This window comes from Puntigrus tetrazona, chromosome 8, assembly GCF_018831695.1.
Source record: "Puntigrus tetrazona isolate hp1 chromosome 8, ASM1883169v1, whole genome shotgun sequence".
NCBI lineage: Eukaryota > Metazoa > Chordata > Actinopteri > Cypriniformes > Cyprinidae > Puntigrus > Puntigrus tetrazona.
This window is the reverse complement of record NC_056706.1, coordinates 24036664-24057647: the sequence shown is the minus strand read 5'-3', so window position 1 is coordinate 24057647 and position 20984 is coordinate 24036664. Positions and strand designations below refer to the sequence as shown.

The 20984-nt window shown below is 34.6% G+C and overlaps 2 protein-coding genes across 3 annotated transcripts in view; one reads left to right on the top strand and one right to left on the bottom strand.

Annotated features, from left to right (window-relative positions):
* mtor (mechanistic target of rapamycin kinase) overlaps positions 1 to 20984 on the bottom strand; it is a 99236-nt gene that overhangs the window by 55735 nt on the left and 22517 nt on the right. For both annotated transcript variants that reach the window (XM_043246681.1, XM_043246680.1), the window contains exons 23-28: positions 19557 to 19719; positions 18210 to 18302; positions 16590 to 16736; positions 15628 to 15770; positions 14579 to 14741; positions 13763 to 13908 (exon numbers count right to left, since the gene is read on the bottom strand). In XM_043246681.1, the coding sequence (XP_043102616.1) occupies positions 13763 to 13908; positions 14579 to 14741; positions 15628 to 15770; positions 16590 to 16736; positions 18210 to 18302; positions 19557 to 19719 (855 nt within the window). The remainder of the gene's footprint in view (positions 1 to 13762; positions 13909 to 14578; positions 14742 to 15627; positions 15771 to 16589; positions 16737 to 18209; positions 18303 to 19556; positions 19720 to 20984) is intronic.
* On the top strand, positions 7191 to 13325 carry angptl7 (angiopoietin-like 7). Its single transcript, XM_043246682.1, has 5 exons — positions 7191 to 7652; positions 8608 to 8708; positions 8785 to 8979; positions 9116 to 9311; positions 9392 to 13325. The coding sequence occupies exons 1-5, from the start codon at positions 7298 to 7300 to the stop codon at positions 9559 to 9561; spliced, it is 1017 nt and encodes a 338-aa protein (XP_043102617.1). The 5' UTR covers positions 7191 to 7297; the 3' UTR covers positions 9562 to 13325.

The window sequence follows — 20984 nt, the reverse complement described above, 5'->3', positions numbered from 1 at the left end:
TCCTGCTTTTTATAAGCCCTTGGGGGCCACATACTTGCTAGGTGAGCTCAAAATAAATGTTCTGACACTCAGCAGAAAAAGTGGGAAAGAGCAAAAACCAAAAAAAGACAGAAAGTACGTATTGCTGTTGCTTCCTACAATACATTTTTGACGACTGATTAGGCAGATAAATAAACAGGAAAGGCACACATTGAAGCTGTTCAAGTCTACAAATTCCAATATATTTAAAACTACAGGCTTGAACAAAAGTTCTCAACCAAAAGAGTGAGAGTGAGAGTGAGGGTGAGAGAGACAGAGAGATTAAAAAAACTACCTGATTTAATTTAGTAATGGTTTGGATAGCTGGTGGTGTTTTATATTTGCCAGAAAACAAAGTCATGTTTACAAGTTCCCAAACAGCTACAATGAGCACTTTCAGAGAACTAGAGGATTTGATATACTGCATCTGATAATAATCTGTAATCTCTTGCTATTGCCATTGTGTTAAGGCTCCAGCGAATATAAATGTATATAAATATATACAATACATTATAACATTACATAAAGGTATTCTTAAGGCATTATAATGAATGCAAAAAAACTTTATGATGTGTTATAACAAATTCTCCTTTGGCCAAATTTTAAACACTGCTATGTCAGATTGTGTGAAGAACTTATTGTGTGTTTATGATACATGTTTATATATTATGTATATATTATGTGTGTTTATGTATTATGTAAACTTTTCTTTTTATGATGAGAGTACATTTAAAGCATTAGAATTAACTAACAGAATCTCTGCTGTTTTTGTTTTTATATTTTAGTTTTCATATTGTTTGAAAAATATATTACATGTTAAACAAATAAATCTATATATAAAACAATTTAATTGCTTAGGCATCATGTTTGTTAATTTTATTTATGCAAGGCATAGCTTCTGCATTTTAAAAGTGGTTAAACCAAACCTTCTTTTGAAATACAGTAATCGGCACCATTGGTAAATATGATCAAAGAAGGCTGTAAAAATGAATCTGCATTGTTAATCCTTTTAATCTTTTATTTAAAAAAAAATCAAATCTTTTAATAGATAAAAAGAATAATAAGGGCAAAATATCATCATGAAATAAATGCATTTCTCAAATTCATGTTGGACAATTGGCACCCCTAAAAATTAAATCAAAGAAATAAAATATATATAGTATATTCTCCCTTTCATATTTACAATTATTAGCACCCCAGGGTGATTATGAACATGAAATTATCCAGCCATGGCTGTTTTTACAGAAATATAAAAAGGAGGGAAAACAAAGCCCAAATTCCCTTAATCATCCATCATGATGAGAAAATATATTTCTGATGTCCAGCTTCACAAATTAGTGTCTATAGTATCCTCTAAATCAGCGGTTCTCAATTCCAGTCCTAGCGTACACCCGCTCTTCATACTTTGTATGTTTGTTCTATTGCAATGTAAGTGCCCTGCAAAGTGGACATTAGGATACTCTGCCATAATTTCAGCTTGAAAGTAAACGGATACATTCAAAGATGTGAATTTAAATTATTTACAGAGGCCTATGATGTCATGTGTGTGATGAAGTTCTCAGTGCAAATCTGTGAATGAGAGTTCTGAAGTAAAGTGAACTTTGACGGACCTAATTAACAACAAACAATGAATAGCAATGAACACTATGTAGGGATCATGTAGACAGGAAACAAAGTTCATGCATAGATCTCGCATCTAGCAAGCTGATTATTAGAATCAGGTGTGTGTATGCAGAGTGGGGGTACACGAGGACTGGAATTGAGAACCACTGCTTTAAAAAAATAAAATGCCTTATGTATTAAGACCCAGGGAATGGCTGTAGCAGCTGTTGCTGCATGTGCTCATCATTGTTGACCCTATCACACACTGGATGAATCATTCTGTACATGAATTCTCACATTAAAGGCTGTGATACAAAACAGTGAATTTAATAATGCTTCAGGCGAAAGACTGATTCAAGAATGACCACACTGGTAACACGATCTTATCACTAGCACTCCTTGAGCACATGTGGGTTATTCATCTTTCTCAAATTTTTTATATTATACAGATGCTAACATTTTAATCTTTTATCAACAGATTCTGATAACATTCAGATAATATCTTGCATCCCTATTTTTCTATACAAACTGAAGTCCAGAAATGCTCTTTTATAACCAAAGAAGCCAATCAAAATTGTTTGTATATCTGCAACTCGTTAAAAACTGGAAGCACAATCATGAAACCATCGTGGAACAGAAAATGTTGGGTTCTTGGCAAGCGAGACAACTCCACATTAAATAAATATTTACTTCATAATTTGTAATTCAGAAACTCAAAGCCCTGCCTAATTTAGGAGCTTGCAGACAGAAGGAGAGATTTTAAGAACATATGGGCTTTGACCTCTCTTAGATGAGATTCCAAGTTACATTAATATCTTTGTTTTACTTTGTAAAAAATTTCCTAAGAATCCTAGGAATATTATCTTAGGAATATTAAAGTACGACAAAGGGACTGCCATACTGTAGAATTATTTCCATTTCCATTCTATTTTGTAGTAGGAAACTGCAACATCATAAAATGTCTTCATTTGTCAAAACCAAGTCTCCTGAAACGTAATGTAAGGGTAAAAGTAAGTAAACACGTTTCAAGACAAGCTAGTCTTTCCTGACATGGACATATTTTTCCCGTGTCCATAAATCTGACTCATTCCTAATGTTAATCAAAAAAACCCTGCTGACCTGTGTTGTTTGAAAGTATGTTTGAAAGCGTTGTCACTCAGGACTGGTCACTCATCAAAGATGCTTTTTCACCAACAGTTACGTTAACGTTAAGTATGTTATATTAAACAATTCAAAAACTTTAAATTGTAGTGTATGCTTGTATAAATAAATTTTATTAATCTTCTGAATATGAAAAAATAAAAAATGGCATGTTTTTTGTGTAGCAGAAGTGTGGAATGAAGATATTTTGTCCATATTTACTGTATATTGCTGTAACAATTGAAAATAATAATGTGCAACTTTATCTCCAGTTAAATACAATGGGTATAGTGTAAACTGCGTACAAATAACTGGCAGTCAGTGGAGCAAAGATTGTTTTGCCCACCAGGGGGGCATTCCTATAAGAGTGTGACATCACATGAAAAGTATCAACTGGGGCAAACAATTCAAGACCAAGTCCCACTGTGGCCTTACGTACTAACAAATAATAAAAGCTTAACACTGGAAGAAGTGATATTGTGTATTATATAAGATTATGTAAACTGTATGATAACCAGTACATTAATAAAGATACAATGTACGAAAATTAATTACAGAACAAATGTAAAAACATGTATGTGCACAATAAGTGCATTGTATCAAATTATTTATTTAAAATGTAAGTACATAATATTAATGGCCAGAATATAAACACACTTGTGAAAGTCTTTTGCTCCCTGAGAAAACAGAGTACACCTACTATTTATGCTGGGTTCTTTTGGAAAGCTTAACAAGGTTATCTTTCCCTTACATCCAGAAACGCACTTCTTTGGAAACATAGGCCTACATTCTATGCGAGTCTCATGCAGTACAGCTGAAGCGCACTGATGGGCATGATCTCTCTCTCTGGTCTATGCCTGCAAGGGTGCATGCTTCGGGAGAAATGACCATATAATGAGTTCCACTGTTGTTTATATCATGAAGACTAACAATCAAAAAATAAACTTGTAAAAACTTGTACAAACATGGAAGTACCTAAATATTTTCTGAACATTGTCCATGGGTAACATGATAATCCAATTTTTTAACAGTGTAAACTATTCTAAATGCATGAAACTGCATTTTAGTCCCAACAAGAGTGGAGAACAACGATGACACCAAAACAGTTAAAAGACAAATTCCCTATTCATATCTGTACCAGAACCAGAGCTGCCATAGCTGGAAGAAAGCACTTTTACAGTATATGGTGATTAGTAGCAATTATTATGGCTGAGGTGGCCAGCATCACTGGACATAATTATTTCAAAACTGCACTGTAATAGAGCACTGATGTTTTCAGCTTTGACTTTGGTTTGAATAAATAGTTTGCATATGATGAACTTACGATAATATGATAAAACTCAGAGTGCAATGTATGAATACAATTCATATGTTTAAGTGTTTTTCATATCCTCCCCTCATGGCACATGATAAAAGTTTAAACCACCTCCCCCAGCTCAGACAACACTGCACAGTAAAGATTACATAATTGAAGTAGGGTGGACCCAAAACTTGTTGCCAATCACTTCATTCCTCTAATAATATTCATGAAAGGTTTGACATGCAGCTTAGACAATAGTTTCCATTTGATTACTTACAAGTCTGGTGCTATTTTTCCAACATGTGCTATTCCTGACACAAGGTACTTGTAGATCTCCTTGTGGTCTGACCACAAACACCACTGGAAGAAGTGATATTGTGTTATATAAGATTATGTAAGCTGTATTATAACTAGTACATTGTAATAATTCTGGAAACGTGGTTAGCAATGGTCAAACCAATCATCATTTAATTTAACACGGCTGACTCCAACGAGTATTTGTAAAGTAAGAACTTTTTTAAAGCTTCTTTTAAAATGGATCACCAAACAGATTTCATTACTGGGTGTAAACAGAATCTTTGAGTTAATTTTAATTAATTACCCCCCCCCCCCAAAAAAAAAAAAAGCAGTTACCTTAAAAAATTAAATAATACAATTAAGTAGCCCCAAACTCAACAAAGGTCAGTATACAAACACACATGACAGTAAGATGCTGGCTTGAGATGTGAAGAAAATAATCTTGATTCATTTTATTTTAAAATACTCACAGATGTGTGACAGTGAAAATAAATTGTTGCATGATGTTTGGAAATAAGCAAGGCACAGCCACAGGCGATATGACGTCAAGGCCTCCAGACAGTTTATGTCATGTATTTGGTAATAAACGTGGGGTATTAAAGGAATTTCTAGCTCCATCTGTACCCCTGTGAACAGTGATGTGAACATCTGCATTGTGAACAGTTACAATCACAGCTTCAGATAGAATGACATTTTGTCTCTAAAGTATTTGGATATCAAAACCCGTAGTTTTTACAGGAAAAGGCCAGATAATGTTTTTTTCTTAGGGGGAGTTTTGTTCATTTGAAAAACATAGTTTTAACATACTGCTTTAGCAAAAGGTTTTGTAAAAAGAAACAATTTGAGCACTTCAGAGGCAGGTAGTCTTAAAGCTTCAGGACTTTAAGATTAAAATGCTGCGCAATTAGCAAACACTTGGGATCTCACGACAGTCTAAAGCTCCCATTGCTGCTGAGAAACATCTGGACACCTAGCTGTGGCTGATGGCAATCAGACAACCTCCTCATTGACTTCAGCTGTGCTAATAGTACCTTTGAGTTGTGGAACACATTCCTGAATAATTTTTTTCTGCAATAAAATTAATTCAAAAACAAATCTGTTTCTCTCTTTTAAAAATTAGGCACCATATGAACTTTCCAATGATTCTGATAACATTGGAATGTACACATGGTGCAAATATATGTAAACATTAATATTTTGACTCTTTTTTTTTTTACTTACAGAGACTTACAGAGTGGTATGACATCGTAAACAGCTTCCTAACACCCTCTTTACAGTATCATTACGGTTACAAGAGCATGTCTTGTCTATAAGTGTTTTTTTTTCTTTTCTGAAAAAAGGGGTGAAAAAGCCAGCTCCATAACATCTGTTTTCTTTTGTTGTCTGAATAAGAGGGAACATAAACCTGCCATTAGTGTTGTCACGATACCAAAATGTCAGTAATCGACACCAATACACAGACATATACTGCACACTGCATTATTTTATTTTATATTATATTATACAGTTCAATTAGGTAGCCTTCAAATACTAAGTAAACATTGTAAAAAAAAAAAAAAAAAGAATAAATAATAAGTAAAATGTAAGCAATAAAATGAAGAGTGAAACGAAGAAACATTGTATTTTACATAAACAAGTATCAGGTCTATTACTCCAAGATTTTGTGCACATACATTTTTTTTTAACAAAAAGTATTTTTTTCCTGTTCTATCTTTGTGGCGCTAAATGAAAATTGTTTTGACTGATGTAGTCACGGTGTTAAGGTAATAACAAAACACAAACAATTCAGAATTTTAACAAAAAAAGCACAGACTAATGAATTATTTGCTATTGATTGTATGATAAGGGGTTTTTGATATCAATGTATTAGCCACATTGGAATGTAGATCCAGCCTACAATAGTAATCTAGGTCATTATTTACATTTATTAATTTGGCTGATGATTTTATCCAAAGCAATTTACCGGAATAAAAGAGATTATTGTAAAATGGCAATACACACAAGGCTCAAAACAGTGCTATTTTTTTTTTTTTTTTTCATTATTATTGTTATAAGAAGGCAGTTGATGCTTATTTTATTGAAATCAAGAAGTTATTTTAAGAAGATTTTAATATATTAATATATTATAATCTTTAAAATGATTTCAAAACAGTATGTATTATTAAAAGCTCTATACAAATAAAAAGGATTTGACTAAATTATGGCAAAATTATGGCTTGTAGCTAAAGACAGGATTGATGAAAATACGTAATTTGGTTAATTGGTCCAAATTTTTGTTTAACTTCTGAAGTGGTATACCACCTGAAAAAGTTCTTAACCACTCCTTTAATTTGTAGATAAAAAATTAGAAGCATTTCACCTTTAACTAGCACTCACTCCAATAATTACAAGCTGTTTTTGAGAAATTAAAAGAATGGAAAAAAACACAGCTTCCTTTCAATGAGAGGGCGTCACATGGAGAAGCACTTTTCTTTACAAGAAAATATCCAAATACCAGACAATCTTCGATATACAAACAAACTCCACTTATGCAAAATGGAAGTATTGTAAGGTACATGGCACACGTGTTGATGGGTGGGACCAGACAAGAGGCGGGGGAAAAAAATTTGCCAGGGAGAAGGGGTGGGGAGGGCTTAGTGGTGGTAGGTGGTGGTGGTGGGGGGTGTCAATAGATGTGGGCCTGAGAAAAAGGGGAGGGCACAGCACACGTTAAAAGATATTTAAGCTGCATCTGCTGCAGGCCCTCGGTGTGAGCAGACTTTTGATTCTGAAGCACAGAGAAGAAAAACCTGGCCAGAGAATATTCTACAGTTGTAAACTTCATTCTAAAGAGTTTTTTGTGCATTCGAAAAAGCAACACAACCAGGATCGCACGGTGTCATCTGCAAAAAAAAATTGACAACTCAAACTTTCTCTGCAAATTATAGCAAAAGCGTGAAGATGACAGCGACATCCTTGACTCTTTTGCTGCTGCTCCTAGGTCACGGGATGGCTCAGAGTTCCTTTAAGAAGAACTTGGCAACACCCAAACCAGCAAAGCCAGCACAATGCTGTGATGAGGTGCGTTCCCTAAAGATTCAGGTGGCCAATCTGAGCAGCATGTTGGAAGAAATGAGCAAGAAGCAGGAGTCTGATCTCATGAAGGTAGTGCGGCAAATGATGGAGCTGGAGAAGCTTAACCAGCAGCATGAGTCCCGGGTCACAGAGGCAGAGAGCAAGTATTCAGAAATCTACAATCAGATTGAAATCATGCAACTGCAGGCCGCCCAATCTGCTCCACAGCAAAGCACATCAGGTGAGTCTTGACACATAACTCAACGTGTGCTGGAAAGCTTAGTTTCTTCTTAGTTTCTTCTACTTTCTGCACTCAGCAGGGTCACAGGTCACATATGCTGGCTGTTGACATACCTTAGAGTATTGAAGGATGTCCTGTTAAGTCATAGGATAATCTAGCCCATCTAAACCTAATGCCTACCTCATGTTTAAGAAAGATTAATGTAAATATGGCTTCAGTGATTGATTATTCCAGCTATGGGTTCCCTATATATCTTTTAATTTTTCAACAAGAATTGCATGGTTATTTCTAAATTACGAATTGAAGTGTTACTTTATCCAGTAAGATTTGATAAATTTTAGAATCAAGCCAAAATTTACATTTGTACATGTTAAAAAAGGGTAAATTTACAGCATACTGTAATGTGACAAGAAAATTAGAGAGGAAAATAAAAACAAAGGGTTGTTTAGTTTCATCCAACCAAAATGCTTTAATACACGCACATGGGATTCTTCTAACACACACGTTTTAATTTAAGGAACTATTAACATAGTTGTACCCAAGGAGCTGTAAAATGTCTGGGCAGCAGTTAGAGGTAATCAGTAGGTAATAATACAGGCTAACATGTGCAGGAATGTCTGGCTTTACAACAGTAGCCAAGTCACAGCAGGTAATTTTCTGATTCCTACTCTGAACCAGCAAGAACGATGGAGCATTTTTCTTCCCAAAACTACTGGACTATTAATCTTTCAAACCAGAAAGAGACGTTAAATGAAGCATGAACAAAGCTGTAGTTTAATACCCAATTAGTCATTTGCCATGCTGTGTTTCCTTTTCCCACTTCAACTATGCAAACACTGAGGCTTTGTTAGGAAACAGACACATATGAGCTTAAAGTCAGCAAACTGAAGCTTCTTTTTGTTTGTTAAAAGCACCTGGCTTTAAAACCCTAAACCAAGAATTCTCTCTCCCTTAGACGCAACATATGATTGTGCATCCCTATACAACAAGAACTATAAAATTTCTGGAGAGTATAAACTACCGAAAGATGACTTCCTTGGAACACCTGAACTAAATGTAAGCCTTCACAAAGTTTTTATGCTAGCAAAATGTTCAATTCAAAAGATTTGTCATGACTTTTTGGTTTCTCCAGGTATACTGTGACATGGAGAACAATGGTGGTGGGTGGACTGTCATTCAGAGGCGCAAGATTGGTCTGACAAGCTTCAACCGCGACTGGAAGCAGTACAAGAATGGTTTTGGTACAATTCGTGGTGACTTCTGGCTTGGCAACGAACTCATCTTCCGCCTGACCAGACAGCCCACAGTATTGAGAATAGAGATAGAGGCAAGTATACACACAAATGAAACCAATGTGGAATGTCTCAAAAGGAACATGAATCCATGAATATTTAAAGTCAACATCACATCACAAGATTTCTTATGACAGTTTGTCTGTATGTTTTGTTTTTCTATTTTGATAGGACTGGGAGGGTGAGACACGCTATGCTGAATATGGGTTCTTTACACTGAGCAATGAGATGAACAGCTATAAGCTTTTCATTGACAATTACAGTGGAAATGCTGGTGACTCTCTGCGTTACCACAACAATACCAACTTCAGCACTAAAGACAAAGACAATGACAAGTGTGTAGACAATTGCGCACAACTTCGCAAAGGTAAAAACAAACACCCACCACAAAAGATTCTGCTGTTGTAATGAACTCTTTGACTTAACCTTACTGGGTTTCTTTCACAGGTGGATACTGGTACAACTGCTGCACTGACTCTAATCTAAATGGTGTGTTTCACCGCTATGGGTCACATACCAAGAATCCAGATGGCATATCCTGGTACGGATGGCACGGACCAAACTACTCACTGAAACGCGTGGAGATGAAGATTCGACCACAGAACTTTGTGCCATAAAGACTTGCCAAAACCCAATTTATGTTCCTGTTCACTACTAAACCCTGGCATCAATGGATCCATGTAATCTACAGCTTAAACTAGGCAAACTTTTTCAGGGGGAATGCATTTGTATAACAGAATGATAGGACTGAATATGTGATGAAACGATGTTTGATTGTAAATTGCATTTTATACATGGTATTTATCTTTTTAAAAAAATTATTTTCTTTAGCTTTTTCTAGAGAATTTTATGCACATGATCATTGAAAGCAAGAAGACTAAGCCATTTACAAACAATTTGACAGTTCAGAGACTTTATAGTAAATTCACTGGTACAGCAAAATTAACTGTGTAAAAAGTAAAAATACTTAATAAATTGTATTTTTAAAAAAAATCGCTTTCTGCATTACCCAAAAATGTGTGCCTACTCTGGTACAAAATGATCAAAAAGGAATTTACAATTATCAGGAGTGATACACCAAAAATATAAAATACAGACAAAATGTCACAATCAAATTAAAATTGCCTCACACTTGTCTTGACCTTCCAGAACAGCCACTTTGTTTCCGTGACAACTATATAAACCAGTTGTTGCATTGATCTCAGAACTCATATTATTTTGTCAATATTGATTCATACAGCCAGGTTATGTAGACAGTGTGGCCACAAATAAAAAAAATAACATGTAAAAAGCAAACAAAAAGTGACTAGCAATGTAAATGTGATTCATCAAGAAATAACCATAAATATTAAACCATCACCTGAAAACATGAATCAAATAATTTCTTCTGATAATACACAAAACTTAAAATCAACATGAGCAAATTCCATTTCATTCCAGCTTGTGCAGAACCTCTATTCTGGGAGGTCCAGTTGAGGTTATGCTTCCAGGAAATATATGGCCTTACATGACCTGTCAATGCACTGGAAGATTGCCTGTGACTAACTAGTTGATAATTAGATTCTCAAAGCTATAATTCAAAACGAAAACAAAACAAAACTCCACAGCTTCAGGGGTTTGTCACCTAAGAGTCCCCTCAGAAGCACCCAAATGGAAAAATATTTTTACATTATAGCACATTCTACTATAATCACACTTTTATAATATAACAAACAAATTAATTAAGTCTCATCGCAAATCACAGAAAACAAATCAGTCTTTTTCTCTAACTTTCTCAGCATTTCTTAGCTTCTTTGTTCTTTACCACAGAAAAAGATTGTTCTTGTATTACTGTGATGAAACACAAACAAGATAAAACAATACTGAGGACCCAAGAAACAGAACACAATCAGTACCAGGCCCGAGGGCTGGGTCAGTCTCCAAAGTTTTGATGAAGTTCCAAGAGAAAATGTCTTATTACTAATTCAGAGATGCATTAATTTTGACAACGGTAGAGCACATTCAGTACCAAACACAGAAAAACACTGCTCAGAAACACGTTCAAAAGCTGACACAGAAACAATATTAATTAAAACAATACTGAATCGACCTGGGCAACTAAAAAAAAAAAAATACAAATCACCAACAAATGTTAATCTAGGAGTCAGGAGGCACTATTTTGATATAAAGCATATGCATGTGTGACAACATTTTGATAAGATGAGAAAAGAGTAAATGGCAATTTATTCTGACCACAAATTATAAATCTCTGACCAAGAATTGGCAATTTCTCTAACCATTTTAGAGTGCAATATGAATTAGTGAGTGATTCTCTGGTATGCCATCTGCAGGATTTGAAGATTCATGCTTAGAGTAAAGGTTAGATGAAATGATGAAATCTCTTGTCCACAATCACTTCCTAACAAGACAACTGATCATTACTGATTTCATTTTGAATTAGCAGATGCTTTTTTAAGCACTATTTGTGTTTTGGAGTAATCAGAGCTTTCCAAAAGATCTTAGCTCAATCAAGCAAATTACAGTTTTCTTCTAGATTCATGTAGAAAAATAAGTACCAAGCTAACAAAGGCCTTTGCTAAGACTGAAGTATATTAAAACAAATACTGGAGAGGTGGAGGCAGCTGTGATGCATTAAAATTATATCTTCAAGCACTCCTTAAGTACTCTGAAATTAGAAACAGCTCCTTAGGAGGGCCAAGTTAGATACAGAATAAATTAAAAGAGGAAGGAGTAAAATTAAAAGGTTGCGGGGTAAACAGATCAAGGACTCCGTAAGGCTGCAGTGCAAAATAAACCGGTGTATGGAAACAGTGACAACAACAGTCATCACGAAGACATTAGAATGAGCTCAGAATTGAAGATTAGTCAAAACTTAGTCAAACGTTCCTAACTATATGCTACTTCTTAACAAACACGTAGAGCAGGTCGGGCCCAAACAATGACTCAAAAGCAAATAAAATCTGGTTTTGAGTCATGTAGTCAACTTGCATTACATGAACTCATAGAAATGGATTATTATTATAAAAATCTCTGTTCATGTTCATCTGAAGAAAGAGAAGCATATACTTCTGGGATGGAATGAGGGTTGAGCATCCCTTTAAAGACGGTTCAACAGCCCTGGCATTATAAACGGCACTGAAGAGTAGACAAGGAGGAAGCACCAGTGCCATGCCCCACCATAAATTCTACACTTTTTTTAAACTACACATCATTACCCATGCTAAATTTATCACTGCGCTTTATAGTAAATCTAAAGGGGATATTTATTAGAATTAGTTTTTGATTCAGCCATCAAATGCACATTTGCCAGGCTGCAAAACTAAAAGGCAATATTATTACCTTTTTCCCCTAAATTTCCTGCCCAGACCATGAAGTAAAACAAGACAAATCAATAAAAGATTCATCACTAAACATATGGAAACATAACATATTGGAAATTTTCACTTTTATTCTTTATCAGATCAGATGAAACCGTTATTATTTTGAGACTCTGAAAAGGACACACTAGCAATTGTCTAAACCTAAAACCATTATAAAGGAATCAAGTTCAAATCCAAAAGCACCTTCCAGTAATTCACAGAACACATTTAAAATATAACCAGAAGATGATCCAAAACAAGCAATCAATGCAGAAACAGTAAAGGAAACCTGAGACACTTCATGGTTTGGTGCTTAAGTTTTTAAAACGGCAAAATATGTTAAGTTTATTATACTTTTGTAAGGAGCCTTTTAAATATACAATTAATCGTACAGATGCTGGTTTTATAATTAGAATATCATCAAAAAGTTGATTTATTTCACTAATTCCATTCAAAAAGTTGTATATTATATTCATTCATTACACACAGACCGAGACGCTTCTGACGCTGCCTGTTGTTCAAGAGTGGCTTGACACAAGGAATGCGATAGCTGAAATCCATGTCCTACATACGTCTGTGCATAGTGGTTCTTGAAGCACTGACTCCAGCTGCAGTCCACTCGTTGTGAATCTCTCCCAAATTTTTGAATGGGTTTTGTTTCACAATCCTCTCCAGGATGTGATTATCCCTATTGCTTCTACACTTTTTTCTTTCTTTTACTTCCCTTCTCCTCTCTATGTGCTTGGACACAGAGCTCTTTGAACAGCCAGGCTCTTTTGCAATGACCTTTTGTGCCTTGCTCTCCTTGTGTCAATGGTCGTCTTTTGGGCAACTGTCAAGTCAGCAGTCTCCCTCATGATTGTGTAGCCTATAGAACTAGACTGAGAGACCATTTAAAGGCATTTGCAGGTGTTTTAAGTTAATTAGCTGATTAGAATGTGGCACCAGGTGTCTTCAACATTGAACCTTTTCAAAATATTCTAATTTTATTAGTTGTAAGTTATAATCATCAAAATTAAGTTTCACTTTTTAAATGGAATTAGTAAAATAAATCAACTTTTTGATGATATTCTTTAATTATTTGACCAGCACCTGTATGTGTGTGTGTGTCTAAATAATAAAGACAGAGAGTATATTTTAATTTCTAGGGGTGACATAAGATCATGAGAGACCATCTAGCTTTGGAGACTGGAGACTAGGAGACTAGGGTTATCATCATCATTGTTATGTTTGCCGTATTAACTGTATTGCATTTCCTTTTTAAGAGACTGAATTCAGACAGCGACAATTCTCAAAAAAACCTAGTGTTTATTCTTCTAGTGGTTACTTTAATGGGTCTTTTTTGTTTTCATGAAGCTATGTTTACATACCTCATATCATATGTGTTTGGATCTACCTGGGTGTACTTAAATGAAGACAGAATTTTGATTAAATTCTGTCTGCAGTTTTTGTATCTTACCTGATGAGAGATTCTAAAATGAGTGGAGAAGGGCCTTTTTGAAACTCAAGTTCCTTGTAGTGCAGGGCCTTGGCGTATGCCCGACATTTAGCAGCTCTCTCCCCGAGCAGAACAATTCCATTGTCATCTCTCAAGGGAAGTGGGCCCTAAGAAAAAAAAAGTAAAGAAAAAACTTTAGATATAAAAGAGAAAAACTGATTGGAATAGTATAATGAATGAGCCAGAACAGAGCAAAATGAGCACCTAACCTAAAGAATTTATATAACAGACCCTCACTGCGTGAACTCTTCACTTCACAGCTCTCTAACTTTACTGCCCATTTGCTATGTCACTACTGAAGGGTGTGAGCTCTATTTGTTGTGATGGAATAAAACTGAACAAATGGACCATTCATTCAGTCTTCAACACAATGAGATCATATGGAAAGAAATGCGATCGTCCAAGTGCGCAGAAGAAGAATAAACTATAGTGCTTTATTTAGGTTTACTCATACTGTATAACGGAAATAATGTACATTTATTCACATTAATGACTTCTCTGTATAGAATACCGATTTTGAGCCAGAGAAATTTAGTACATCTTGCATTTAGTTTTAGATTTTTTTTCCCCACCAAAAAAAATAAATAAAAAAAACCCAAGGAAAAAAAAAAACAAATAGCACTCTTCGTTACAAACGTTATTAAAAAAAGAAAGAGCAAAACTTCTTTTTAGGATAGAAGTGTCCAATCTTTTTTCAATTTTTTAAGCCTTTCCTCCCCTGATTTGATTTGAATAAACTTGAAAATCTGCCATATTTATTGACCTGACATTACTGACCTTATCACTGTGCTCCATGAATTCTGCAAGATTAAGCAATGTCTGTGTGACCTCAGCGATATCTTGAGAAGTCAGAGCAAGCTCAATACTGCGTATCAGTTCATCCTGCTGATCTTCACTGAGCTCTGACCAGCATGATAAGAATGCAGCATTAAAAAGATCCCTAAAGAGAAGAAAATAAATCAAATAAAAATGTGTATATATATATATATATATATATATATATATATATATATATATATATATATATATATATATATATATAAACACACACACACACACACACACACACACACACGTGACTTTCTGTTTGTGCATTTCAGGTTTGTGCATAGAAAACTGTACTGAATTTAGTTCTCTATACTCACGCTTTTTTGAATTTTCCAATGTTTGCTCTCCTCTTTTTCCAAGACAATAATATTTTTGATCCTTTTTGACATGTGAAGCAAGTATATGATAACTTACGCCCTGCCATTTACATCGGTATGTAACAATTCATATGTGCTCATCAAACCTTTTTACCATGCTAGAGATTAATTCAGATTCGATTTTTTCCCCAAACTGTCCCTCTCTAGCATTTTTTTTTTTATTTGTTGATGAAAAGGTTAACATATATTCATCATAGTTTTTGTAATTTAAATCTGTTTTTTTATTTAGTTATTGTAAAAAAATGTCTCTGATAAGCAACAATTATTTGTAAATGAAATTAACACCGTTTAAAGTTATTTTTTCTTGGTCAAAGTCGGTTTTAATCAGGCTTTAACCAGGTTGTTGTTTCTTCTGCAAGGTTCAGCACTTTTTACTGGACAAATTTCTTTGAAGAAATTTAATAAGAAAATCATTCCAGGATTACAGTTACTTAAAATGTGGGTAATCAAGTCAAGTCAACGTTATTTATTTATAGGGGTTTTTACCAGTTTTACAATATGAACAGGGAAATAGTGTTTTGAAGGAACCAAGGCTCCATAATTTTCCTCTTGTCAGACAAAACCACTGACACATCACTGTTAAACGGACAGAGAAACAGAGAAAGAAAAGTTGAATTTTACCTAGCAAGTGGTATATACGTCTGGGCCAGAGACCAGCAGGAGCGCAGGGCAGGTGAGGATGATTCTTTTAGCAAGACCACACTGAGACGTCTTAACCACTCAAGCCAGTCATCTTTGGAGACCTTCCTGGCTGCACCCCATGCCTGCAAAAAGACAAAAGCAACAATTTCCCTCAGCCTATTCGTGATTGCATTCTGGTTTTGCAGGGGGAACAGATTTGGGGTTCACCCAAGTCCAATTATCAAAAAAAAAATAACATTCAGACGAGTGTGTGTGTGTGTTTTATTTCAAAAATGAAGACAAAAGGCAAAACACACAAGGCTGCTGCCACTCAGGGGTGACTGTTCAATATTTGGGCAATAGATAATTGATGATGGTGGAGTAATTAGTAAAAAGACCTCTCAGGCAACAAATGTGAATCATTACGATGTCTTCACAAATCACAAAGAACAGACAATGCCTTCAGCAGTGTGCCCACAGGACATGATAATATAATCTCTGTCTGAACAGGATGATCTAGTGTGGTGGTAAAAACAGATGTAGCTATGGTTCAAATCAAACAAAACATAAAAACAGGAGATCAAGAAATATTCTGAGCTCAACGTTATTGGAACTCCTAGGGCAAAGATGTTTCTCATTTTTTATAAAGCTTGGAGCAAGTCAAAACTATTTTTATGAACAGTGTGATAGTATTTCAACATTTCGAGATAAATTAGCTCATTCAACCAATACACCACACACAATACCACTATATTTAAAATGGGGGAAAAAAGATAAATACGTTGTGGACGTAGACATAATAAACTAGACATTATACTCCGATTTCTCACAGTGAAGCTGAAGCTGACTTTATTGGGATCAGGATTAGGACATTCCTTTAATACCAAACTATTATTGGCACATGCATATGTTCACCACAAACCATCCAATATGTGAATGTGAAGGTTACACGTCATACAAACCTTTTGAAGAGCAGTTGTGCTGACGTGCAGTTTTTTCATTGGTCCCGATTCGACCGGGCCGCTAACCAAGGTGTCACTTTGATTACCACGTAATTGTCTATGCTGAAATATCAGAGGGTCCTCTTCCTCTTCTGCCAAAGTATAGCCCTGAGAGAGACATGCACAGGTTAGCAAAGACAGCACACTGATAAATCCAAATTTGTGCTCAGCTTGAAAAATGAATGCAAGTACCATAAAAATACACAGAATGCATAGAAGACAGAATACATAAGGCTTCAAATTCTTAAAATAGAAAGGGTTTATTTATTTATTTTTTAACAAAAAGTCTTTCATTTGCATTTATGTTTTTTAGTATAGACCACTAAAGAGGGTTGCTAAGAATTAAGTACCATCTACTTACCAAAAGTTAGTTTCTTGATAAAAATGCTTCTAATGAATTAAAAAAAATAATAATTTTGGTAACAGGGTTAAAGGGTTGAACACTTTAAAAGGCATAAGTACTATTTAACAGAGCTATGCTGGGGTAAAGTTAAACATTATATTTTGGTACTTAATAATATAATAACATTTAACAATAAAGTCAACAAATTTTATGCAATACTTATTTTACAGGTAACACATTATTTTACGGTTACAACTATTAGTTATTTATTAGCATGCATATTACTACAATATTAGCCATTTCCTAATGCTAATTAAGCACGTATGAATGCCTTATTTTACATGACCTTATCCTACCCAATATCAAACTTAAAGCTGCATTCCGTAACTTCTTTTTTTGTTAAAAATGACCCCAAAAATCAATATTTGAGAAAATACATAACCAGCCAATGTTCAAAATGAATGAGGATCCTGCAGGAGGCACATCGTTTAATTGTAGGCTATTATCATAGCAGCTACAATAATTAAAAGTAAAAAAAAATTATAATAATTTTGATGGCAGATTGTAATCCTGAAAGGATTGTATGAAATGAATGAAATGTGATATGAGCTAAACGATCTTTAGACTAAATCACTATCAGGTTTATGGTGATGCTTTTTCCTCAGTACAACCCATGCATTAAATATAGCTTTGGAAGAAACTGCAATAGCAGGTTTTTAAAAGATGGCGATAAATAGGCAAAACCTATGGATTGCAGCTTTAACAACTACCTTATTAACTATTAATAAGCAGCACATTTTGAATTTATTGAGGGAAAAGTCAAGTGTTACCTATTCTAAAGCGTTACCTTTTTTTAAAAATATGAGACAAAAAATATTTAGGTTTTATTAAAAGAGGAGAAGAGTCTTTTCTCTACACCAGCATTGTGTTCAGGTAATTCTATATCAGTACAAAATTTTATGCATGTGAAAGACAAAGACAAGATTAGTTTTGGATGCCAAATGTCCATGTGTTGAAACAGGAAGTCTGGGTTCACTAGCTAAGACTGAGTGGTGGTTCACACAGGGGACCAAATGCAGGAAACGGAGGCAGGCTTCTCCACCAGAACACAAGAAGTATTTGTTTCAGACCAACTCGAACAAGACTGAGTCGTCATCAAGGACCTAGTCTGTGTGGAAAAAACGTGTTTCTGCACCAAAAAAATTATGCGTGCAGGCATGGAGAGGGCGGATACTGACCTTGACAATTCGACAGATGAGAACATCGTAGCGCTGGTGATTGATGCGGTGTTTCAACATGACTTTGTTCACCATAGGGATAAAGATCTGGTACTGTAAAAGAAAAATAAGCAGACATATTATTTTTACAAGACTATTTATTTTTACCTCAAATCTGCTATGATATTAAACACACAAATTTATTAAATTAAAATGTTAATATTACTGATTATTAATGAAATTAAAGCAATTGCATCTAGCCTTCAAGTAACTTCTCAAATAAGACAAAACTGCTTCATGAGCTATTGCTGTTTTCTTTTTTTTTGAAAAGAAAAAAAAAACAATTGTACGTGTGTACTGCATATTATTTATTATGTTAATAAATAATTAAATATACACTCATACAATATATAGTTTGAAAAAACTTATATGTACTTACATGTATATATTTATACAATTTATATTATATATAAATATATCTTATATAAAAACATGTGCATATGTTATTATGTTGGGTGCAATTAATAGTTGTTTGACAGCACTAGTTTTGGTTACACTATTTAGATAGTCCACTTTAGAAATTCTGCTAACTATAAGTAGCTCTGTGTTAAATATAATAAATAAAATAAAGTGTGATAAGTTATTAAATAGAAGTTGCAAAGCTACTTACTGTTAGTAGAATAAAGAAAGTGGACTATCGAAATAAATCTTTTTTTTGGGGGGTAACAGAAGCTAAAAGAAAAAGTCAGATACAGGATGTGTACTGAATTTAGTACTCAGTACTAATTGTAGACAAATTAGTATCATTACTTTTTATTTGAATATCTAACTTGGTACAAGTACTTCTGACATTTGCTAGATGAGGAGCAAAGCAAGCTTACTGGAAATATTACTTTGATTGCAAATGGTATAATAAAATGCTTTAGAGAGTTGGGAGAGAATGTGTGCACATGTGTGTACATGTGACTAAACCCCATCAACTAGTAAGTACACAAATAAAGTGTTGTTCCTCTAAACACAGGAAACTGAAAATTGTGGCCTGCAGTGATCAAAGGAATCAAAACTTGCGTCTGGTGCTCATGATGGCCACATGTTGAGTGGTAATTCTAAGAGGGTTTTAGAAGGAATGGTAAAAGCAATGACCTCATCCTTCTCTCTGATTGGAAGCCTTTTTGTGCATTAGGGAAACACTAGGAAATCATTAGACGGTTACTTCAGAACAAGTTTATGGCATAAAATTATAGAAATCTAAATTGAAAAAAATAGTTTAAAAGCCACCCCCCACCACCAATATAATAAATTACACCGCCACCAAACAAAAAAACTATCACAGTACTGCAGGATTTAAACCAGGCTTTGAGTTTGTACCTTTTTGCCAAGCTGAAAAACCAGTGAGGACAGTGTGTCCATTGATGTGTTCCGCAGCTCTGGAGTAACATCGAGAGTGCGCACAATGGGGTGAATAATTCTTGAGGCATAATCCGTGAAGTCCAAAGACTCAGTCAGACGATCTAAAGTCTCCAAAGCAACCCTAAACACCAAAAATTAAACAATTAAACATGAATATAAATGTACTGGTGACAGACTAATAGTACAGGCCAGTTCTTATCTTAGAAAATTACTTTTTTAAGAGTTAAATTTAATTGCTAATCTAATCTAATCTAATCTAATTATTTGGCTTTGGTATATTCAAAGATTTTAATATTAATTTTAATACTGATTTTAAAATTAACTCAACACTTTTAAAAATTAGCTCAACACTTGATCAGTAGGAAAATAGGGATCAAACGCAGATTCTTGTCTGTAAAAAAGGTTTTGGGAGCTGGTCAAAGCCACTGTGTGGTGTGATCCTGTGATACGTTGGAGTTACCTGATTCACTGCTGCGAAAACAATTTCACTACCTCTAAATTGAAAATTTAACCAACATACTTATAATAAAATGATTATTTTATTTAAAGGTCCCATATTGTACCTTGTTGAAGTTTCTTGTGATACTGAGTGCCAGAATTTACTTTATTAAGCCTCAAATTATAAATATATACCCACTGCCTCTGTCAAACGATGACAGCTGTGGTTAAACACGATAAAATCAGCACATTGGACAGAAATTGTCTTTAAAAAAATGCTTAAGTTTGCACACTTCTTATCAGAAAAGGTTCAATAAAGTATTTTCTTTTGCTGTTACGTGCGAGTATTTTACTGCATCTCATGACTAAGTAATTAGTTGTAGCTGGAATAATAAAGTAGCTGTAAGTAGCTGTAAGCTGTAATAATAAAGTAGCTGTGTGCTTGCTGAAACTGAAATGTTCTTCATCATGACTAGACAGACATGGTGAGTCTGTCCTTACTATACACTCCTAATATCCATGAAGTGAGCTACAGGTCAGCTGACCTAGTTTCGTCTGTTAAAGTGAACCTTTTTCAACATGTTTCTGTGTTGTTGTTGCTCAATAATGTAATGGAAGATGGGTGGTGTTTGGGTGATGAATAACAGTGGTGAATGAGTAGATCTGACGTCAAATTTTTAGAGAAGTCACAACAGCTCTTTATGCAGGCTGTGTGCAGTTTACTGTGGATTGACCGTTTTGAAACTTATATGGTAGTTACAAAGCTCCTAGAGCTCATTTATCATGAATAAAGCCAGGAATTTTTAGATTTGACTAATATGAGACCTTTAAGCAAAACATTAACTAACATCAACTGTACTTGGGTGAAAATGTACTTGTCCTAAAGCTACCAATTCCCAAAACTATAAAACTGCATTCATAATGGGGATCAGCTGCATCCAACTCCAC

What these genes read in the sequence shown, in the direction of transcription:
- angptl7 (XM_043246682.1), top strand. Translation starts at nt 7,298, where the DNA reads ATGACAGCGACATCCTTGACTCTTTTGCTGCTGCTCCTAGGTCACGGG. An exon ending in TCCACAGCAAAGCACATCAG is followed by an intron (nt 7,653 to 8,607) that starts GTGAGTCTTGAC and finishes TCTCTCCCTTAG; the next exon opens with ACGCAACATATGATTGTGCA. An exon ending in TTGCGCACAACTTCGCAAAG is followed by an intron (nt 9,312 to 9,391) that starts GTAAAAACAAAC and finishes TTTCTTTCACAG; the next exon opens with GTGGATACTGGTACAACTGC.